The sequence below is a fragment of the Thunnus thynnus genome, chromosome 1 (genome assembly GCF_963924715.1).
Source record: "Thunnus thynnus chromosome 1, fThuThy2.1, whole genome shotgun sequence".
Lineage (NCBI taxonomy): Eukaryota > Metazoa > Chordata > Actinopteri > Scombriformes > Scombridae > Thunnus > Thunnus thynnus.
In genome coordinates, this window is record NC_089517.1 from 38289192 (window position 1) to 38309315 (window position 20124).

At 37.8% G+C, this 20124-nt stretch overlaps 1 protein-coding gene across 2 annotated transcripts in view; it reads left to right on the forward strand.

Moving 5' to 3' along the window:
* The window catches only part of adamtsl3 (ADAMTS-like 3), a 301025-nt gene extending 281999 nt beyond the window's left edge, over positions 1–19026 (forward strand). For both annotated transcript variants that reach the window (XM_067597526.1, XM_067597534.1), the window contains 5 exons: positions 4445–4628; positions 8352–8556; positions 8717–8820; positions 11175–11389; positions 12435–19026. In XM_067597526.1, the coding sequence (XP_067453627.1) occupies positions 4445–4628; positions 8352–8556; positions 8717–8820; positions 11175–11389; positions 12435–12553 (827 nt within the window). In that variant the 3' untranslated portion in view covers positions 12554–19026. The remainder of the gene's footprint in view (positions 1–4444; positions 4629–8351; positions 8557–8716; positions 8821–11174; positions 11390–12434) is intronic.
* The last annotated feature ends 1098 nt before the right edge of the window (positions 19027–20124 follow it).

Here is a 20124-nt window from a genome sequence, read left to right on the forward strand (position 1 = left end):
AAATCATACGTGTACTTGTTAAACTGAGATTTAAGGTGAGCACAGAGACACATTTCTCCCCCAGCAGAGGCAAACAAACTCTGCACATACATCATTTTGAAAAGTGAAGAGAACAACATCCAACTGAAGTAACAATAAGCATCTGTCATTTTGAGTGTCATACTGCTTTCATACAGAAAGCATACCCTGCTTTTTCATACAGAAAGCAGTATGGATTATCTTGGTGAAATAAAGTAAACAGTATTCAATAAATTAGTGCAAGGAAGTTTCTCCGCAAAACCTTACTGACGTTTACAACAGATGGTTTTAACTTCAATGTTTATCTTTATTTTCTCTGAGTGGTTAAGATGATATTAAACTGGGGTTTTGTTTGCAACCTGTTTCGGTAATGAATTTAAATAGTAAAATGTGACAATTTTTGGGCAAAAGTTCACAGAATTTTGGACTCATCTGATTTAACCTTGTGGCTGAGAAGATACCCAGCATGAACGTGGCAAGATACTGTTTGACACAGCCGCTGAATCTCTGGAAATACTCAGCATTCCTCTTTAACCACTGCAGCAGATTTGGTTTGATGGGATGTATGGGTCATTGATATTCCACAGAGTTCTGTCCTGTTTTGTTCACCATCTTCCCGCATAGTTTCCTTCAAAAAGTCATCTGTGAACACTGAGACACAGTCAGTCATTCATAACAGCTTTCAGTGACCCTGTCCTAGATACTGATTGTGCAACCCACAACAGAAAAACATCAGAAAAGCTTATGTAGAGGTCAAAGGCTAATCTAATTCACTGACTTTTATGGCTGATCAAGTATTTGACCTCTGTTCAACACATGCAAATTACCTTGAAAGATATTCTTTCAGCCTGATGGAGCAGAGACGACCATGATGATATTAAGTCAGTTGTCATGGCAATATGAGTCACTCTGAAGCATGGAGAAACGAAGAAGAGTGGAAAAACGGCTAAATATCTAAACTATTTGAAACCTAATATACACATGCTTAATAATCCATGTATTTTACTGCTACATTTATTGTTTATTTGTTCATTGTACCAGACTGTAAGTGACATTGAGCTTCTAAATGTTTAAATCAATTCCAGTGTGCTTCTGCAGCAGCAAATGTCTCTTTTTAATTTAGATTTCTGTACATGTCCAGTCTCCAAGTCTTCAAGTCTGGAGGTCACCACGTTTTCTCTTCATTAAGCAATTTCATGCTATATACATATGTTCATATATATATGTGTGTAAACAAATCAATAACTGGACTGATTATTATCATTATTATAACCTCATATACATCCACGCTATCTGTGCTATAATGTAAATTAAAATGTCCCGTAAAAGCAATGTGTTTGTACAAAATCCAACTTCTAAAATTTCCATATTTTCATTCAATTTTCTTTCTGCTTTCTACTCACATTGCTCTGGTGCAGAACAAGGTCACTGCACACCAAACAAAGTAAAATATTCTGCTTCTGCGGCCTCTACTGTATGCCAGTGCACCTCGACAGACAGGACTGGAAAGAGCATGGCAACTGAAGCTTTAACAGGCAATCCACAGTGGATTGGCAATTTATCACTGAACTAAGACTGCACTTTTTTATTTTCTTTGACAGTGTGACAGTCACTAAGACACTAAAACCTAAGTCTCATGTGTAAAATGTGAGACTTGAGAGGAAGGGCTCAAGTGTATGCCATGTCATGTTGTGCTCATAATGTACAAATATACAGGATAACAAAACTTAGTACACCCCTGTGCAATATTACTTAAATGTTTAATTATTCAAAATTGTATCATCTTACAATAATTGTAGTATTTTACAGTGAAGTGTAGGGTATTAAAAAATCTTATTTGTAATTAAAAACAAACAGGTTAGATAGACTAAACTGAAAATATAGGCCTCAAAGTACAACCTCAACTCCTCAGCTCCAATGCAACAAAAGTAAGTACACCTCTGACCACTGAAAGAGAAATGATTACACTTGTGACTTCCAATTAAGACTAATTGCCTGAACAAGGTTATAAAAGAACCTGTGAATTGCCTGAACAAGAAACCAGACTGTGAGACTTCATAAAGATGAGAGAAGGTACAAGATCATCAATAGGCTACTGAACAGACGCCAAAACACAGCTACAGCAGTGGTTAGGAGGTACAGGAGCCATACTAGTAATACCAGAAGGTGCAGAAGCCATCCTTGAAAAATGACAGTACGCACAATTCACTATTTACGCAACCTTGCACTGAGAAACAGACAGGCAAGTGCTTCTGACCTGACACAAGGATTATCTGTGGTTGGTGTTTCAGTGACTGCTCATACCTTTCATGAAGTCAACATCTACAGTCAACGTCCAAAAAGAAAACCATTGCTCACAAAACTGCAAGATTAAAGTTTGCCAAAGAACATGAACAGAAGCCTGATGAATATTGGCAGCACATTCTGTGGTCAGATGAAACCAAAATAAATTGGTTTGGATCAGATGAGCTCCAGCATGTTTGGTGTGGACCTGGCCAGGACTACCACAGTGACTGCATAGTGCTGACTGTGAAACATGGAGGTGGGAGTGTGCTGATATGAGGCTGCATGAGTGCAAAAGGTGTAGGGGAGATGACAATTATAGATGGCACTATGAATGCAAGTTTGTATACCCAAATACTGAATGAAAAGACTCCCAGTCTGAAGAAGGTTGGCAGGAGAGGAATTTTCCAACATGACAGTGATCTCAAACACACTGCAAAAAATCACACAAGAGTTTTTAAAGAAGAAAAAAGTGAAAACTATGACCTGACCAAGTGTGTCCCCTGATCTGAATCCAATAGAACACCTTTAGAGTATTTTAAAGGTAGAGGAAGGTAGAGCAACAAAACCCCTCCAGCAAAAAACAGCTGAAAAGAATTATCTGTGCAGAGTGACAGAACATCTCTCCACAGATTTGTGCAAGACTGGTATTCATGCCCAGGAGGATCCAATCTGTCATCAGAAATAAAATATTAAAAAATAAAAGAATGGCATCTCTCTAATGAAAGGTGTGCTGACTGTTGCTGCAGTTCATTCTTAAATATGAACTTTTCATTATTAGTCAAACATTCTGTTTTTCAAGTGAATTGGCTCAATTCTTCCTTGGTTTTGTCTAAAAACAAATAAAATTGTATGAAAGGATTTGTAATTACTTAACATTTTAGTGATATGAGGGGTGTACGCAGTTTTGTTATATACTGTAAATAACTCAGGGGCTGCACATCTACGTGATCTACAGTGCCAAGTTTTTACTGACTCCATATGGTACCATTATTGGGTTTGTCAACAGGTTCTAACCCAATTCTAAGCCCCTTTTTGACCCAATATCTCAGGCATTAAACTTGGGACTAAATAGCCTGGAGGCTTGTGTTTGATACAACCCTAACCCTAACCCTAACCCTCTGCCCTGAAAGTGCAAGGCAATCAGAAAGTAGCACCAGAGCTAAAATTGACATCCTGATTCTTCCAGTTGAAACACAGATAAAGTCCATGAGTTTCTAGAAAAGTATCAGGGAAAGTTCAGCATTGGAAAATGGCTACTACCCAATTAAACCAAATTCTTTTAACTTGGTGCTATCCAAGTATATGCTGCATATAGTGTTTAAAAAGAGAGAGATTGATACATTTTAGGGTTGGCAATGTCAGCTGGTCAGTCAGTCCACCACTTTGGTCCAGACTGAAATATTCCGACCACTGATGGATAGATTCCCATGGTAGAGATACTCATGTTCACCACAGAATGAATTGGAATAACTTTGGGTATCCCCTTACTTTTCCTCTAGTACTATTATCATGTAATACATTTATATATGTATGTAATTTATCAAGAAAGATGCCAAACAATCAATGGTGCCAGCTTCTCAAATTTTAGAGTTCACTGTTTTTCTCTATTTTATATTTTTTATGTATGGATTATTAGTGCCAAACACCACTAAATGTTTAGTTGGATTTTTTTCTGATATTTTTTTTTTTAAAGAATAAAAGATTGATTGATCACAAAATAATCAAATTTATTTGAATAATCATTAATTGCAGCCCAGTTCAGACACTTATAAGACACTGCGCTCAGTGGATGGACAACCGGCAGAAGGATGAATGGACGGATGGATAAATAAAGTGTTTTCTATCAGTATGTTGTGTTAAACCCTTCTGCGGAATAACTCAGAACACCATTGTATTCTGGTTATCCGTTATGCATTATACACAGCCTCCACAAGCTGTCTCTGCTTTGCCTCAGGCAGTTTCCTACCTCTACCGTGGGCATTTCAAAATATGGAATTAAATTTTGAGAAACTGTGCATAACACTCATGTATGCTTAGTTTAGCAATTCCTTAAATAATGGTATAAGCTGTTTGATTCTTATGTTCTAAAATGTGTTTTTGTTTCCTTGATCCTAAGGATGTGAGTGTTTTACATTTTCAGAGTTTGGCTGGCGTTTTGGAGACTGGACCACATGCAGCGCATCCTGTGGGAACAGAGGGACTTGGCTGCGGAGGATTCGCTGTGTCACTTTGGATGGAAGAGATGTTCAGCCCACCATGTGTCAGCACATACCAAAACCCATCGCCTCCCCCGTTCCCTGCAACAGACAAGACTGTCCTCCCAGGTACTCTTACATGTAGACAACAGGATATCACATATTTTTGAGAGCACATTGTCAGATTTGGTCAGATACACAGCCGGCTCCTGGCACATGGGCAAATGCTCAAAGCATGTGGGTGTATAATGGCCAGGGAGGAATTTGAAAAGACAGAATTCAGATTGAGGAGACACAAAAGCCCTTCATGTCATCAGTGAATTATGTTCTCTTCTGTTCCCTCCTGTTCAGATCCCCTTTAACCACAAACTCAAGCACATAGATAATTACTTGAAGCTTATAAGCATTGCACACTCTCAGACCTCTCCAGAATCACAAAAAAACTTTCAGGCATGTTTGCGTTATTCAACTCTTTCACTTTTATACATTCAAATGCGTATGAACAGAGACTAACTCCCTTTAAAGGAACAGTTCAACATTTTGGGAAATGTAGTTATTGCTTTCATGCTTAGAGTGAACTGAGAAGACGGTTACTAATTACGTCTGTGTGTTCAGAATGGAGCTAGAGCCTGGAGGCACTTAGCCTAGCTTAGCATAACGACTGAAAGCAGGGAGAAAGAGGTACTTGACCTTCTTCAAAATTCAAAAAGACACCCATCAACACCTCTAATTCTCATTAATTAACATCTTGTATCTTGTTTGGTTAATCCATACACAAACAGAAAATGTAAATTGTTTGTTTCCCACAATATCAAATTATTCCTTTAAGGCAAGGTCTGCACTGGGTTAGATTAATGACTAAAGACTGTATGAAGGCAGGAATATGTGTGAATATGAACATGTGTGGGATGTAGTAAGAATGAATGGTTATACTGGGTACCATTACTTCAATCCCACTGCACCTCTCTGCTTTTCTCCATCTGGCGAGCTATCCCAAAGGATTCCAGGTGTATAGAGTGTGTTCATTTGGGGCATAGCAGATGTTTTTTTTTACTTAAAGCAAACCCCATTTTCTCTGAATAATCAAAATATTATCTGTCATGTCAGCACATTAGTGCCATCAGTTTATGTATCATGTTATTGGCAAGATTCACAATATTTACTTGAATGCTGAAATCTGGCCAAGGGTGCCACCAAGGTTAGAACCAACATATGTGAATGATGTCAGCTGTTTCAACAATTCAATGTTTTCAGCTTACATCTAGGATAGGGTTACCTCATGGACAACCCATGTATTGACATATTATCAAATAAACATGCAGTTAAATGGAGTTGTATTACCAACTGATTGATTTTGGCTTTAACTGTTCTAAGTCTGCATACTCAGAGTGCACTCTTTCACACACTGACTCTGATGAGGGGGGAGACTCAGAGAGGGCAGGCTGCAAATGAATTCATGAAGAGCAGCCAGATTTAAACAGAAGTGTAACTCTCAGCAGAATCTCCTCACCCTGTGCCCCCTGCTGTTTCCAGCTCTGCCAGCCTGCCTTTGCACATCCTACAGCCCATCAGTCAGCCCCACAGCTGCCACACACCGAGCCAGCTTCACTCACTGATGCAACACAAATGACCCACTATTAGCTTAAATCAAACCAGGACTGTGCTGCAGCAGGCCGGTAGACACTAACTTTTCACAGTTTCTGAATTTTTTTAATTCTCACCATAGGCGTCAGCTGGGGTATGGTATGGCAGTTGCCATACTTTTAAATACTTTTAAATAAAGTTTTAGGTAAGTTCATATTTTTCAAATCCAATCATCACTGAGTATTTCTATGACATCATGTCACATTGCCATACCTTGGCTTTTGCTGAAACAATGTCCCTGATTCTCACAGCAGTAGGTAGCTTTTTCTGGAAAACTGCTTAGTCAGTGTTTCCAGGCTATCACCAAGCAAACTGCAAGTTTTGTGGCTGACCTTTTACTGTCAAGAAAACAGCCACACACACAGCCAAGCACACCATCACCGAATCTTTGGGTCCATCCCAATATCCTCACCTGCAGTATTTGTAAGTAGTCAAGTGGCCTCTTGTATGACATATTTCCTGTAACTGTCACAGTGCTAAAGTACCTGCTAAGGCAGCAAGAGTGAGAGTTTATTAGCTCACTGGGACACTCTTGATTAATAAGGACATCCCCTCACCCACGCAAATACAAGTAGGCTACTGTCCATGGCATAGACAAACTCAGACGATTTGTTGAAGTTATAGTCAGAAGACCGCATGACCTGAGAGGATAAATACAGTTAATAAAGCAATTGAATATAATTATCTTCAAGCATGTAGGTTTACCATATATAAACAAGACATACACAAAATTATTTTGAACAGTTTCTGTCTGATAACATTTTTCAAGAATGGAACATTTCTCAAAATCTTTGATAATGGGGATCTTGACAGTGTCAGGTACGTGATTATTCTTATCAGTCCAATCAAGAAGAACAGATCATTGTTAATATTACCTGATAGTCATCTGTGCAGATTCAGTTTCAACTGTTTGGTGTTTTGGCACTAATAATCCATGCTTTGCAACTTTTTCCTGTCTATTGATTATTGTCGGCTCCAAAAACAAACTTTTGGCGCACTACCGCCAATAACTGGACTGGTGTTGTGCAATATAGCCTACCGTGGTAAATTGTGGGATACACTTGGCTTGGAATACCTCTTCGAAGGGGTGTTAGAAGAAGTGTGCATCCAGTGTGGGTTAAGTGTAGCGTGTGTTGGCATATTTCAGATGTGGGACACTAAGACGCCTACTACCTGGCAAGTGCTCAAGACTTCAAGTGTGGGTATTGGGACACACCCAGTATCATGTCTGAAACACACCCCCTCACATAGAGAGAGAGAGAAAATAGAAAAACTGTCAAATCATTCAGGTTCTTGCTCTGGTAAATATTGTATATGTTACAAAATCTACATATGACAGTGTTTGACTTCAAATATTTCAGCAGATGGACTAGGAATAGAGATACAGTATATGGGAGATTTCTACCATTTATCTTAATAGCTACAACCAGTGCATTTATTTCACTGACCTCTCAGAAAGTGTCCCATGAGGAATCAGTCACTGGGCTACAAGCCACTGCCAATATGGAGTCCAATATACTCTAATATAGCCTACAGCACATCTCTGTCTGACTGGGTCTAACATTGGATCAAGATATAGTAATCAACATGTTTTGTGTTTACAGTTAGACAAAATTTTACTCTGGTTTTGGTCTCAGCGCTCTCACTGACCTATTGTCCAGCAGCAGGCTGCTGTATTCAGCAAAAAAGCAAAGTTAGCAACTAGCTGGTGAACATAGCGGAGCATTTATAAGCTAAAGAGTCTGATCATTTTCTCAAGAGTTGGTGGAGACCAACACAGAGCTGAAAGGAGAGTGACTATTTTTACTCTTCAAGTGGACACAAAAACAACTCCAAATGAATAAGATATTTGTCATAATAGCAAAGACTACAATATGTCAATGTTGTGTTTACACTTTCTTTTGCCCCCAAGTGTCCAAAAAAACTATTGTTTAGATCAGATGTTTAAGGACAGTTAAGATAATACTTTTACCATTGCCTTTTTCTTCCAAATAAGTTAAATTAAACTGGAGCCCCACCTGCCTTGGGTGCCCCTATCAACACCTAAAAGTTCCACCAAACTACCGTAAGCTTGTGATTGCAGGAAGAAGTACTTTGAACCTTTGTTCTGAAAAAAATTGTAATTTCATATAAAACTATTCCAAAGCAGAGCTACCTTTCAGTTTTTAAATTCATTAAAAATAAATTTGTTTCCTGTCATCTTTTCAGATGGGTGATATCAGAGTGGTCAAAGTGCTCTGCCTCGTGTGGCGGTGGCTGGAAGCAGAGGCAGGTCTCCTGTCAGCAGCTGGATGCCAGAGGAGCAGTAAGGACTGTGACAGCAGCAGCCTGTGAGAGGATGAGCCGGCCTGCTGACAGAGAGCAGTGCACCGCCAATAACTGTCCCACCTGGGTAACCAGTCCCTGGGGAAAGGTACATTCAAACACTTAACCAAACACGTGTGCATTTTACACACTGTAGAATGCATTGGGTGTATTATTAAGTGTTAACTCTGTATGTATGGCGCAGCCCGGTAGCCCCAAATGCTCCAAAAATATATATTAAAAAAACTCTGTATGTAACTCAATTTCAGTGTTCAGGGAGGTGCTTGGGCCCAACCACCACTGTGCAGAAGAGATCTGTTATCTGCCAACATTCCAATGGCTCCTCATACACAGACTGTGATCTCAGGAACAGGTACAGTACATATACACACATACTGAAAATATGATATCAGTCATATGTTCTCACAAGTACAGTACATATACACACATACACACACATTGAAAATATGATATCAGTCATATGTTCTCACAAAACTGGTTAGAACGAAATATTTAAACATTTTGGAAAATATGATTAATCGCTTTCTTGGTGAGAGTGAGATGAGAGGATCATGGCTTCTTTCTGTGCATTAAGAATTATGTAGTTAGCTCAGCCTTGCTTAGCATAAAGACCAGAAGCAGGGGAAATTGGCCAGCCTGGCCCTGTTCCAATTGAACATACGCCTGCCAACACCTCTAAAGCTCACTAATTAACATTTTGCATTTTGTTTGTTTAATCTGCACACCAACAGAAATGTAAAAACAGTAAGTTGGGGTTTTAGGGAGAGTTACATGCTGGAAGTATTTCTTGCCGAACAACAGCCGGGCGCAGAGACGATGCGTAGCATCACAGAGTCTTGTCACAGTGAGGCTGGCACGTACCACTGTGCCTAGGATGATCATATTTTCAAACCCCCAAACTGGGACCGTTAAGTGTACTGCACATTCATGCACACACACATGGGCGCGCTTATGCATGCACCATTGGTGTTTTCATCAGGATGGGGGACAATTATTTCAGCAATTATATTTTTAGCTCACCTACTGAGCACACCTTTCTTCACACTATGCACGACCGAAAATGTACTTTTGCAGTGTGTGCAGAACGCAGCATTTTTGTTGCCGGGTACTTTATGAAGGAAGGAAGTCTCCTGAAGCTGTTTAGAAAAGACTGACTCTCTCTTCGGCATGATAGCTAACCATTAGCATACTGATACCGCTAGCAAGCGTCATAGGCTAGCAACAGCCTTGACAATGACACATTGATTGATTGACACACATACAGACAAATCAGTGTTGGACAGATGCATTGTTTATGTTTTTATATTGGGTTAGGTAATAATGACTGAGACAGAACGTCTATGTAAGCACTGAAAACAGGTATAATATTATAATTATTATTTTTATTATTTTTTGTATTATTTTATTTTAATTATGGTCAGAATTTTAATGTTTTACAGATATTTGTCAGGACTTGGGAGACCCAGTTTGAAATGGGGGCAATCTCAGACAAACCAGGACACCTGGTCAGTGTAGCCGTGCCTAAACAGAGACCAAAACTAAAACATATGTTCACTGACTGTGTCAGCAGAGACCTTGTTCAGCTGTGCTGGGCAGATGGATAAACTTTCTACATCATTGTACAATACAATAACTCCTAAAACTACTAATTGTCTTTTGCATTTCTTTCTGTATGGATTGAACAAACAAAATATGTGTTCATCAGTGAACTATAGTGGTGGCAGTGATTTTTTTAACCTTGGACAGAGCCATGCTAGCTGTTTCCCTCTGCTTCCAGTCTTTATGCTAAACTAAGCTAACCACATCCTGACTCCAGCCCTGTACTTAATGCACAGACTGAGATCTATTTTCTCATCTAACTTGTGAAAAAAGCCAATATTTCCCAAAAATGTTAAACTTTTTCTTTAATATGCAACAGTAAATGTCATTCATTATTGATAACTACTGTATGATCAACTACATTCAGGGCCAAAATTAATCTCTGATCTGCTGCTACGTTATGAACCATCCAGATCTCTCAAATTGTCTGGGACAGGTCTCCTTTCTGTTCCCAGAGTTTTTATGCACCACATACCTGGAACAAACTCCCAAGAAAACTGCAGGTCTGCTCCAACTCTCAGTTCTTTCAAATCAAGGCTGAGGACTTTTCTGTTTGCTGCTCCCTTTTGTTCCATTAAATGTGGACCATTTATTCATATCTCACACTGCACTGTAGCTGCACTACGATTATTATTCCTCCTGTTTAATCTGTTTAATTATACATACCTTAATTTATCTTCTATTCTATTTCACTCATTTTAAATACTATTTTTTAAGTTTTTTATTGTCTTTTTATGTTACATTGTGTCTTTTTTTCTTTCCTTTTATTTATCCAGTAGGAATAATCTCAACATTTCCATAGAGCTCATTGCTTGGTAAAGTGGGCGGGCTGTTTAAACATTTTGATCTGTCCCATAGAGGGCTGATACAGACCTGTTTTACTAAATTATCTGGATTTAAAACACAAGTAAAACTCCAACCTAGTCTTTTTAAATCAGTCCATGCTCCAGATTTGAGGGGGTTCCAGGTATTACTCAGCACAGTTCTCTAGGTAACACAACAAACCTGCTTTGTGAAACAAGTCCCATGAGATCTCTGAAAAGTGCCAAAATGCCACAGCAATGAATTCAAAGCACTAACAACAAACCAAAAACCATTCTCTTTCAGGCCTGTGTCAGTACGCAACTGTTCCTCGGACCTGTGTGATGTCCAGTGGCATCCTGGTGCATGGCGGGCATGCACTGTAGTCTGCGGGAGTGGCTTTCAGTCCCGCAGGGTTGACTGTGTTCACCGTAGGAGTGGTAAGACTCTGGCTGACCAGCACTGTGCCTGGCTCCAACGCCCCTCCACCTGGCAGCACTGCAACACCACCACCTGTGGGAGTAAGTCTGTGTGTGTCAGTCATCAGTTCCAATGCCCCTTTACTCTGAGGTTCTGAAACTCTGAAATCTGACATTTTGTAATCAAGAAACTTTTTTATGGTTCAAGATATTATAAATAGTTGTGTTTAAAAGCAGTTGTTGACTTACAGAGACATCTCCTGGAAAGAAATGCTAAAATCTTACAGGCTGAAACATAATTAATTTAAATATTAATTTATTATTGGAAACTTTGCTTTCCTTTGCTTACCTTTTAATTTATGGCTACACAAAATACATTTTGCATTTTCAGATGATCTGTTGTGCACTAACAAAAGTGGTAAATGGAGTATTCAGAGCCTGTATTTAAGTAAAAGTAGCAATACTATGATATTAAAATACTCAATTACAAGTAAAAGACCTGCATTCAAAGTTTTAAAGTAAAGAGGAAAGATCTTAAGTATTCAAGCAGCATTTTAATGTTGGAGCTAATTTTTATTGCTTTATATACTGTTTGGTTGTATCACATTTTATTAACTGATTATATGTTGTGTTTCTATAATGTTAATCTGCTGAGTAACTAGTAAATATAACTATCAAATAAATTTAGTGGAATGAAAAGCACAATATCTGCCTCTGAAATGTACTGGAGTACAAGTATAAAGTCTCATCAGTGGAAATACTGAGGTAAAGAACAGTTACCTTATAAGGTGTACTCAAGTACAATACTTAAGTAAATGTACTTAATTACTCTCCACCACTGGCTGGTCCAGTGAGCATTTCATGTCATGGAGGCAGACAGAAAACCAAGATCTAGGTATCCAGGGCAATCAGTAATACCAATAAGACTCTTCATTAGGGAAAGGGCAAACCACAAAATCAGCTTTTAATTACTGTAGTACCAAATTACACAGGCCTTTCCAGGAAACTTTCTAATTAAGTACAGCTGCACATCAGTTTCTGTCTTGGAAATAACTGAGAAACTGTGGGATCTGTAAATTAAAGTGTCGACAAGTTTTTGTTTGTTTTTTTCTTTAGTGGTTACATGGAGTGTTTTGTTCCCATGCAGGTGAATGCAAGGATGCAACCCAGTACTGCAGCGTGGTGAAGAGACTGAGGTTGTGCTATGTGGATATGTACAAACAGAGATGCTGTGGGTCGTGTTCACAGGATGCCGACTCCACCTAGTGGCAGTGAGCATGTAATTACACTAAATAGTGTTAAACAGGTTGACTACATGAGATGAATGACTGAGCAAAGATTGAAAGGACATCATCTGTGAGTGGATGCTTCAAGAACTGCACATATGTAAACTGGACAGGCTTCAGTCCAATTCCCTTATTCTTAAAAGGAAACTGAACGGAGGTCAAAAGGCTGAAAGGATGAGGGGGGCTATATTTTCTGATTTGGACCCAACCTCCTAATATGAAGACATATGAAGTGTTCACTATGTGGATCAATTGGAGTTTCGGACTTTCCTGCAAAAAGAGAACATTTTATTTCCAGAGACATTCAATAAAGGCAGCCCAGCCAAAAAGGAATATAATGATGATGTTTATAGTAGAATGTGTGCCACTGCTCTCCTGTTGTATTGGTTTGACCTTTATTAGGTATGAGTTATCAGCCAGTCATGTCACTGATGTGAGGTCCATCATATCAGCAGCTAAAGTATAGAAAACCTGCAGTAATACTTTTCTTTCTTTAAACTTTTCTTTATTTATTTGTGTAATTTTTCAAAATTGTTCAGTTTTTACAAAATGAGTCATCTTAAAGCATTGAAGGGAAATTCCAGTTTATTATAACTTGGGTCTGATTTTCATAGATTTGCCTATCATTTATACTTATACTATACTGAGATGTGGGAAAACACTAATCACTAACACAACACTAATCAGTATAAAAAGGTCTGATTAGTCAAAAAACATGAGCAGTCAGATGATCAGACATGTTGTGCAGTTCAGCCATATTGTCCAAACCATTTTATTTGAAGCTGAAACTGAAAGTGAGTGAATTATCACTAGAAATGATGGCCAAGACTGCAAAAATAAGACCCAAATTGCAATAAACTGAAACAATCCTTTAATCTCTCCCTGACTTTCCCTAACATCAAATAGGTACAGTATGTCACCTTGCTTTAAAGAGCTGCTAACCCTAAGAAAATTTCTTTAGTGTGGGTTCCAGTGTCCCGTGTGTTTAAGTGTCCCATGATGCTGTTTTGAAGGCTTTTCCATCCTGATAAGTTTAAAAGTTTGGTAGACACACTGAATTCTTGTTCTTCTTCGGCATGAAAATGATCCAATTTAAATACATTGTCACAAAAACATCCCCACAAAACCATGTGTTGGTGACTTCAATATAAAATATTGTATTGGCCTTCAAAACCCTATATGTAGAAACAGCCCTTTTGCCAGATGGAATGTTGATGTCGGATGATTCAGCGAAACCCCTGATTGCGTTCAATGCTTCAATGCAACTTTTTGTAAATTATCTATTATATCTGTAAGGCTGCTGTTGGGAAAGATCTTGGTTAAGGCAAATAAACTATGTTTAATGTACGGTTAATGTTTAGGCGACTAAAATACTCGATTAAGGTTTGGGAAAGATCAGGGTTACATCTAAGTTATGGTTAGGTTAGAGATTCTCAATGGCTCACCCCACCCAAGTCCATCGAATAGGGAGCTAAAGGCAAAGGCTAAAGGCACTCAAGATTCCACACACCATGCAACCCCATTTAGTCAAGAGAAGCCCCCAAACCACAAAGAAATGATAGGAGAATCCAGAAGACAGTGAGGCGTCCAAGCCAAACCTGGTTGGGGTTTGGGTATCCACACCAAGGGTTAGAGCAGACTGGTTGTCAAGACATTAAAAGATAGGGCATCCAAGATCCAAAGATGCAAAGATGTTTCAAGATGAAGATGATTAAGATTAGAATGAATGGTGGTCAAGGGGAGAGAATCACAGGTGGGATTAGCCACTGAGTCTAAAATGGTATGGATTAGGGTAACCTGTTGGCAAGGGTTAGGGTTAGGGTCACAAACTTCAACATTCTGCATGAAAGTCAGTTGAGCTACATGCCTATCCACCAACCTGACCTCCACACCCTTACCTTCCACCTTGCTTCCGTTAAAGGATTTAACGTTGGCACAAAGTGTGTATTGTGGAGTCATCTATGACCATAATTCCTAGGGATAATGGAATGGTAAAACCCTTAATGTACACAGAATCAAGCAGTGGAAGTCCTGTGTTTAATTTATAATAACAACATCAGGTCGTGTATGTACAGCAAACAGAGTTTTGGATTGAGATCCTTTAAGACCATTCACTTGTGTGAAGGCACTGGGTTGTGATTGTAGTCATGTGTCACTGATGAGAAAAGAGCTGCTGCTGCTGGTGGAGCTTCAGTCGTGAAAGCATGAATTCATATCCACATGTTATTCATAAACACCACTTTAAGATTCTCAACCACACCATACAGAACATTTTGTAAAAGAATTTGATATTACAATTGAACTGACTCTGGAGTGAGCAGAGAGGCACCAGCAGAACACTGATTTTGACTGATGGGTCTATTCATGTTACCTTTGTGTTGGTTATCATACTGATGTGCTGCATTGTAAAATGTCTTGTATATACTGTGTTCTAAGTGCAATATCGTATATTGAGTGTATGTAGATGTGTGAAACTTTTATTTTCTTACTTATTCATGGTTAAGGTGTCTTTTTAACTCCTGTTTAAGATCTTAGAATATAAAGCACTCATATATGTTGATTGAGTGGTATGTTTGCTACCACTCACGTCTTTATTTGCATGTGTTTAAGTGCAGTCTGATGTTTTATAGCTCCATTGTGAAGTGCCACTCAGTAACATGCATTCTTCAGTGTTTCTCCCTGGCTACTGATGACTATACAGTATATCTGATGTGGCAACCCAGTATCACAGCAGTTCATGAAATTTAATCTATGGATTTTTGTACATGGACACGAATTTTCCATTTTTTTCGTGACACTCAGCACACCTTTCAAACTATTATATAACTATGTATTTCAATGGGAATATCTTTCGTGCCCGCACAACTTTTTTTTATTTGGTGAGTCGGGACTCACTGAAGCTGTTTTTTTCTCTTCTTTTTTTTAAACTATATTTGCTACATTATTCAACATTTAATAACAAGATTTATCCTTGTTTTATTTCGTTATTTTATTTTTATCAGTTCGCATCGGTCTGGTGGGTGGACTAGAGAACCCACCGCCCGGAAGTATTTTCTTCACTGTCACTGTGTCAAGGTGTTCTTTTAATGATATCTTTAATATTTCTCAACACAAAAACACAAAAGTGCCCTTCATAACTCAACAATACGACAGGTTAATGTCAAGGCCATCAGTTTTAATTATTTTTCCTTCAATTCTGAGAAATAAAGGTTTTTTGTCAGTTTTCGATTGCGGAATTGGCTACATTACCCATAAACCTCATAGACTGTTGTTATGGAGATGAAGGCAGTCCACGTTGCGTTGAGTTATAAAACTTTTATTTACTATTATTTCTGCTATTTACTTTTAATTACTGAATTTATTCCAAACTGATTAAGATTTTTGTGTGCAGCTGGTACGTTGAGTCCACCCCCATTCACAGACACACACACACACACACACACACACACACACACACACACACACACACACACACGTTGGATGTCTCACTGAAGGGCATTGCGTTGTGGGCAGATTTGGCATGTTCGACTCTTGTTTTGGCTAAAATATCTCAAATAAACCAACATCTTTACTTTTTCTCAACACATATCATCTAGATGCAGTGTAATTACTAGTTTGGCTGTACTAGATATTTGATGTATTCAGTAGATTTATCTTTTTTTAGACCCTATTTACAACCCTACTTTGCAAACTGAAGGAACTACAGCTGTGGTGCTGATTTGAATCAAACTGCATGGCATGGCTGTAGGGAATTGCAGTCTTTAAAAAATATTAGTGTTTTTCCTAGAATTGGGAGTTGTAAATACTGAGTACACTGAGGAGTTGAAGGGGATGGTAAACACATTTGTGTAATCAGATTTCAAATATCTAATTGTTTAATGGGTGAAAATTAATTTTAACCATATTTTACCCCCAGTTGTTGACTGTTCACATGATAGCTGAGGTCAAGAGCTCTCTATAACAGGTGGTCCCATGTCTGTAGCCCCTTTTGTTGCTGAATTATAAGTCTTCAAACATGCACTGAGGTCAAGGTTCAATGGTCAGTATTTTGAAGCAGAAGCCATGTAGAATCTTCATACTGACATATGTTACTCTCCAGGCTGAGACCTTTCCAACGATGTATTTGGTTTAGCTCTACGACAAAATTTTAATTTTTTCATGTCATGGACACAAGCTATCCCAGGCCTAGTTTCAGAGAGCACTTTCAAGGCCCAGTATAAAGTATGAAGCTTTTTGTTTTTGTTTCTTTTTTGTTTTTTATAGTGGAAATAGCGACCAAAATGAGTCACCTTCAGAGATTACAACACTGCTGACAAGGGCATTACTACAGGCTTGGAGGAAGGCCTGAAGTGCTTGGGTTAGGGGTAGGGTTAGGGCTGAAAGACCAACCAGTTCTCGTCCATGCATAGGCTACTATTCATACAACCGTGGAAATTTTTTTGTATCTTTATGATTCTTGGTTTTCGGATTTTATGTCAGCATGACATAGCCCATTCAATCAGAACTGAATTGAATTGAAACACTGAGGAATAAAAATCTACAAAATTAAGGTAATAATAATGAAATAAAAAAGATAATATTAAAAATTAAATTTAAATTTTAAAATCCATTTACAGAACGGAATAGTAATATTTTTGAAACTATAAAACTTGAAATGAAATATTGATTGTACAAAGGAAATATGGACTGTGCTATGGCCAAAAAAGGAAGTGTATGAAATATATGAAGGTGACAAGAGCAAAGATTAAATGTGACATGTGCATAAATAAATTATGTAACAAGGTTGAATGCAATGCACAATCTAGGCAAGACAAGGCAAAATTTATTTATATAGCACATTTTAACTCATTCAAATTCAAAGTGCTTTACATAAAACATTAAAAGCATTAAGACAAAGTGCAAAAGAAGCACACCATAAAAAGACATTTAAATGCAATTAAAATAGTTATTAAAGAATTAAGAGCACAGAAAATAAAAACTGGATAAAAAGAATAATTATTTGATTTAATAAAAGGCAACAGCAAACAGAAAGGTCTTCAGCAGTGATTTAAAAGAACTGAGAGTTGCAGCAGACCTGCAGTTTTCTGGGAGTTTGTTCCAGATATGTAGAGCATAAAAACTGAATGCTGAATCTTCATGTTTAGTTTTGACTCTGGACTCTGAATGGTTTAGAACTCTATTTTGGTCCTATGATATAGTTACATACATTTGTGTGTTGTGTGCATAATTATGGTAACATTTTGTTGATTTCCATAATCTGAGCCAGTAGAAACATGTAGATGTTGAACAGAAGAGACTCCAGAATGGAGCCTTGGGGAACTCCACGGGTCATTTTTGTCTGCTTAGATGTGTAATTACCTATAGACACAAAATAGTCCCTGTCCATTAAATAGGATTCAAATCATTTGTGCCAGGAAGTCCCACCCAGTTTTTCAGTCGGTCCAGTCATATGTTGTGGTCAACCAAGTCGAATGCAGCACTGACATCCAGTAATACGTAATCCAGTAATTTTAAATCTAATTTGATGTGCGATATCCCCATCTTCATCCCGTTTATATAGCAATGGTACAAGATTTGATATATACACACACTCACACACAAACACACACAATGTTGGGGTGCTTTATTAGTTGATGGACTCTTTGTTTTAAGAAAGATGATTACATATTGAATATCCTCAGGCACATATTCTTGGAAATATAAAATTAAATGAGCAACTCCACATTTTACAATTACAAAATGCCTTTTGTTAACAGAGATAGTGGCATTTGGATTTGCGGCCAACCAGCAGCAATTTGAAATGGAATGAAGCCCACTGACTGCAAACAACCCAAAACAGAAGTCAAACACACCAAGTCTGCCCACAACACACTTCCTTAGCCTACCGCTATCAAAAACTGACAAAAAAACAAAAAAAACAAAAACGTATTTTCCTCACTGTCACTGTGTCAAAGTGTTCTTTTAATGATATCTTAAACATTTCTCAACACAAAGACATGGAAATGTCCTTGATAACTCAACAATACGACAGGTTAAGGCAAAGGCCATCAGTTATTATTTCTCCTTCAATTCTGAGAAATAAAGGTTTTTTGTCAGTTTTCCATTGCGGAATTGGCTACATTACCCATGAGCTTCATAGATCGTTGCTATGGAGATGAAGACAGTCCATGTTGCTTTATGACAGAAAAAAAACATGGTGCAGGAACGAAACAAATATGTTTGAAAGGTTTGCTGAGTGTAACGAAAAAAATAGAAAATTCGTGTCCATGTACACAAATCCATAGATTAAATTTCATGACTGTTTCACGAACTGCCAGATACTGGGTTGGATATGGTGACATTGCAATGCTTGTGGACCTGCAGCTCGACTGAGGGAACATGAGGAAGTACAACAAATCATTAAAAGTGCTTTAGATAACAACGCAAAGGAATAAAGGCAGTTTGATCACTTGATGATGGACTGTATGACGTGTTTTTTTAGATTATGAAACCGCCATTATTTCATAGTATCACTTTCTTAAGAGATTTCACACATATAAGATATAAAGCACACTTGTGTTGCACATGGTGCATGCTGCTATTCTCTGAGGGACACCTTCTCTCTGTGACGTTACATCTAAACAATGAATGCAACAAAAATGAAGGTAACTTTGTACAAAACACATTAATTAATTTACTTAAAAAATATTCAAACATTAAGGGGAAATTCCAGCATTTTTCAATCTGGGCCTTGTTCTCATAATTGTGACCATTTTGTCTGAATGAGTGTACAATTTCATTGCTTTTTACTACATACCAGTGATGGAAGAAGTGCTCAGACCCTTTACTTAAGTAAAAGTAGAAATACCACAATGTAAAAACACTCCGTTACAAGTAAAAGTCCTGCATTTTAATCTTACTTAAGTAAAAGTACATAAGTGTTACCAGGTAAATTTACTTGAAGTATTAAAAGTAAAAGTACTTGTTTGGCAGGAAATCGGGCTGTGACTATATTAAATTAAGTACATTATTAATAATTATGAATCAGTGCATAAGCAGAATTTTATTGTTATTATTTGATCCTCAGGACTTTATAAGAGTCACAAGATAAATCTGAGGGAGTGTGAGATCATTTGTGAAGGAAAGAAGAAAAACAAAGCTCTGATACATGCATTTGGACTAATTAGCTAGAATCTTTCTCTCATCTTTTTGTGTTTTTGTAAAATATTGATATTGTTTTATCTATTTGGGTTTATTTGTTTGAAATAAAGTTTAAATAGGCTAACAACTCACAGACATCTGAAACATGACAAGAGCACTGATTTTATGTGAAGTTTGGGTACCACTGGTTTAATCTTCAATAATGCGGCGTAATTTAGAAGCTTATCTTACTTCATGTCAGATTTTTAACTGAAAAGTAACCAAAACTGTCAGATAAATGTAGTGAAGTATAATATTTCCCTCTGAATTGTAGTTACAAAATGTAAATACTTAAGTAAAGTACAAGTTCCTCAAATTACCATCAAACTCAAAAGGTACAGAGCATGAGTAAATGTTATATTGATTCAATTA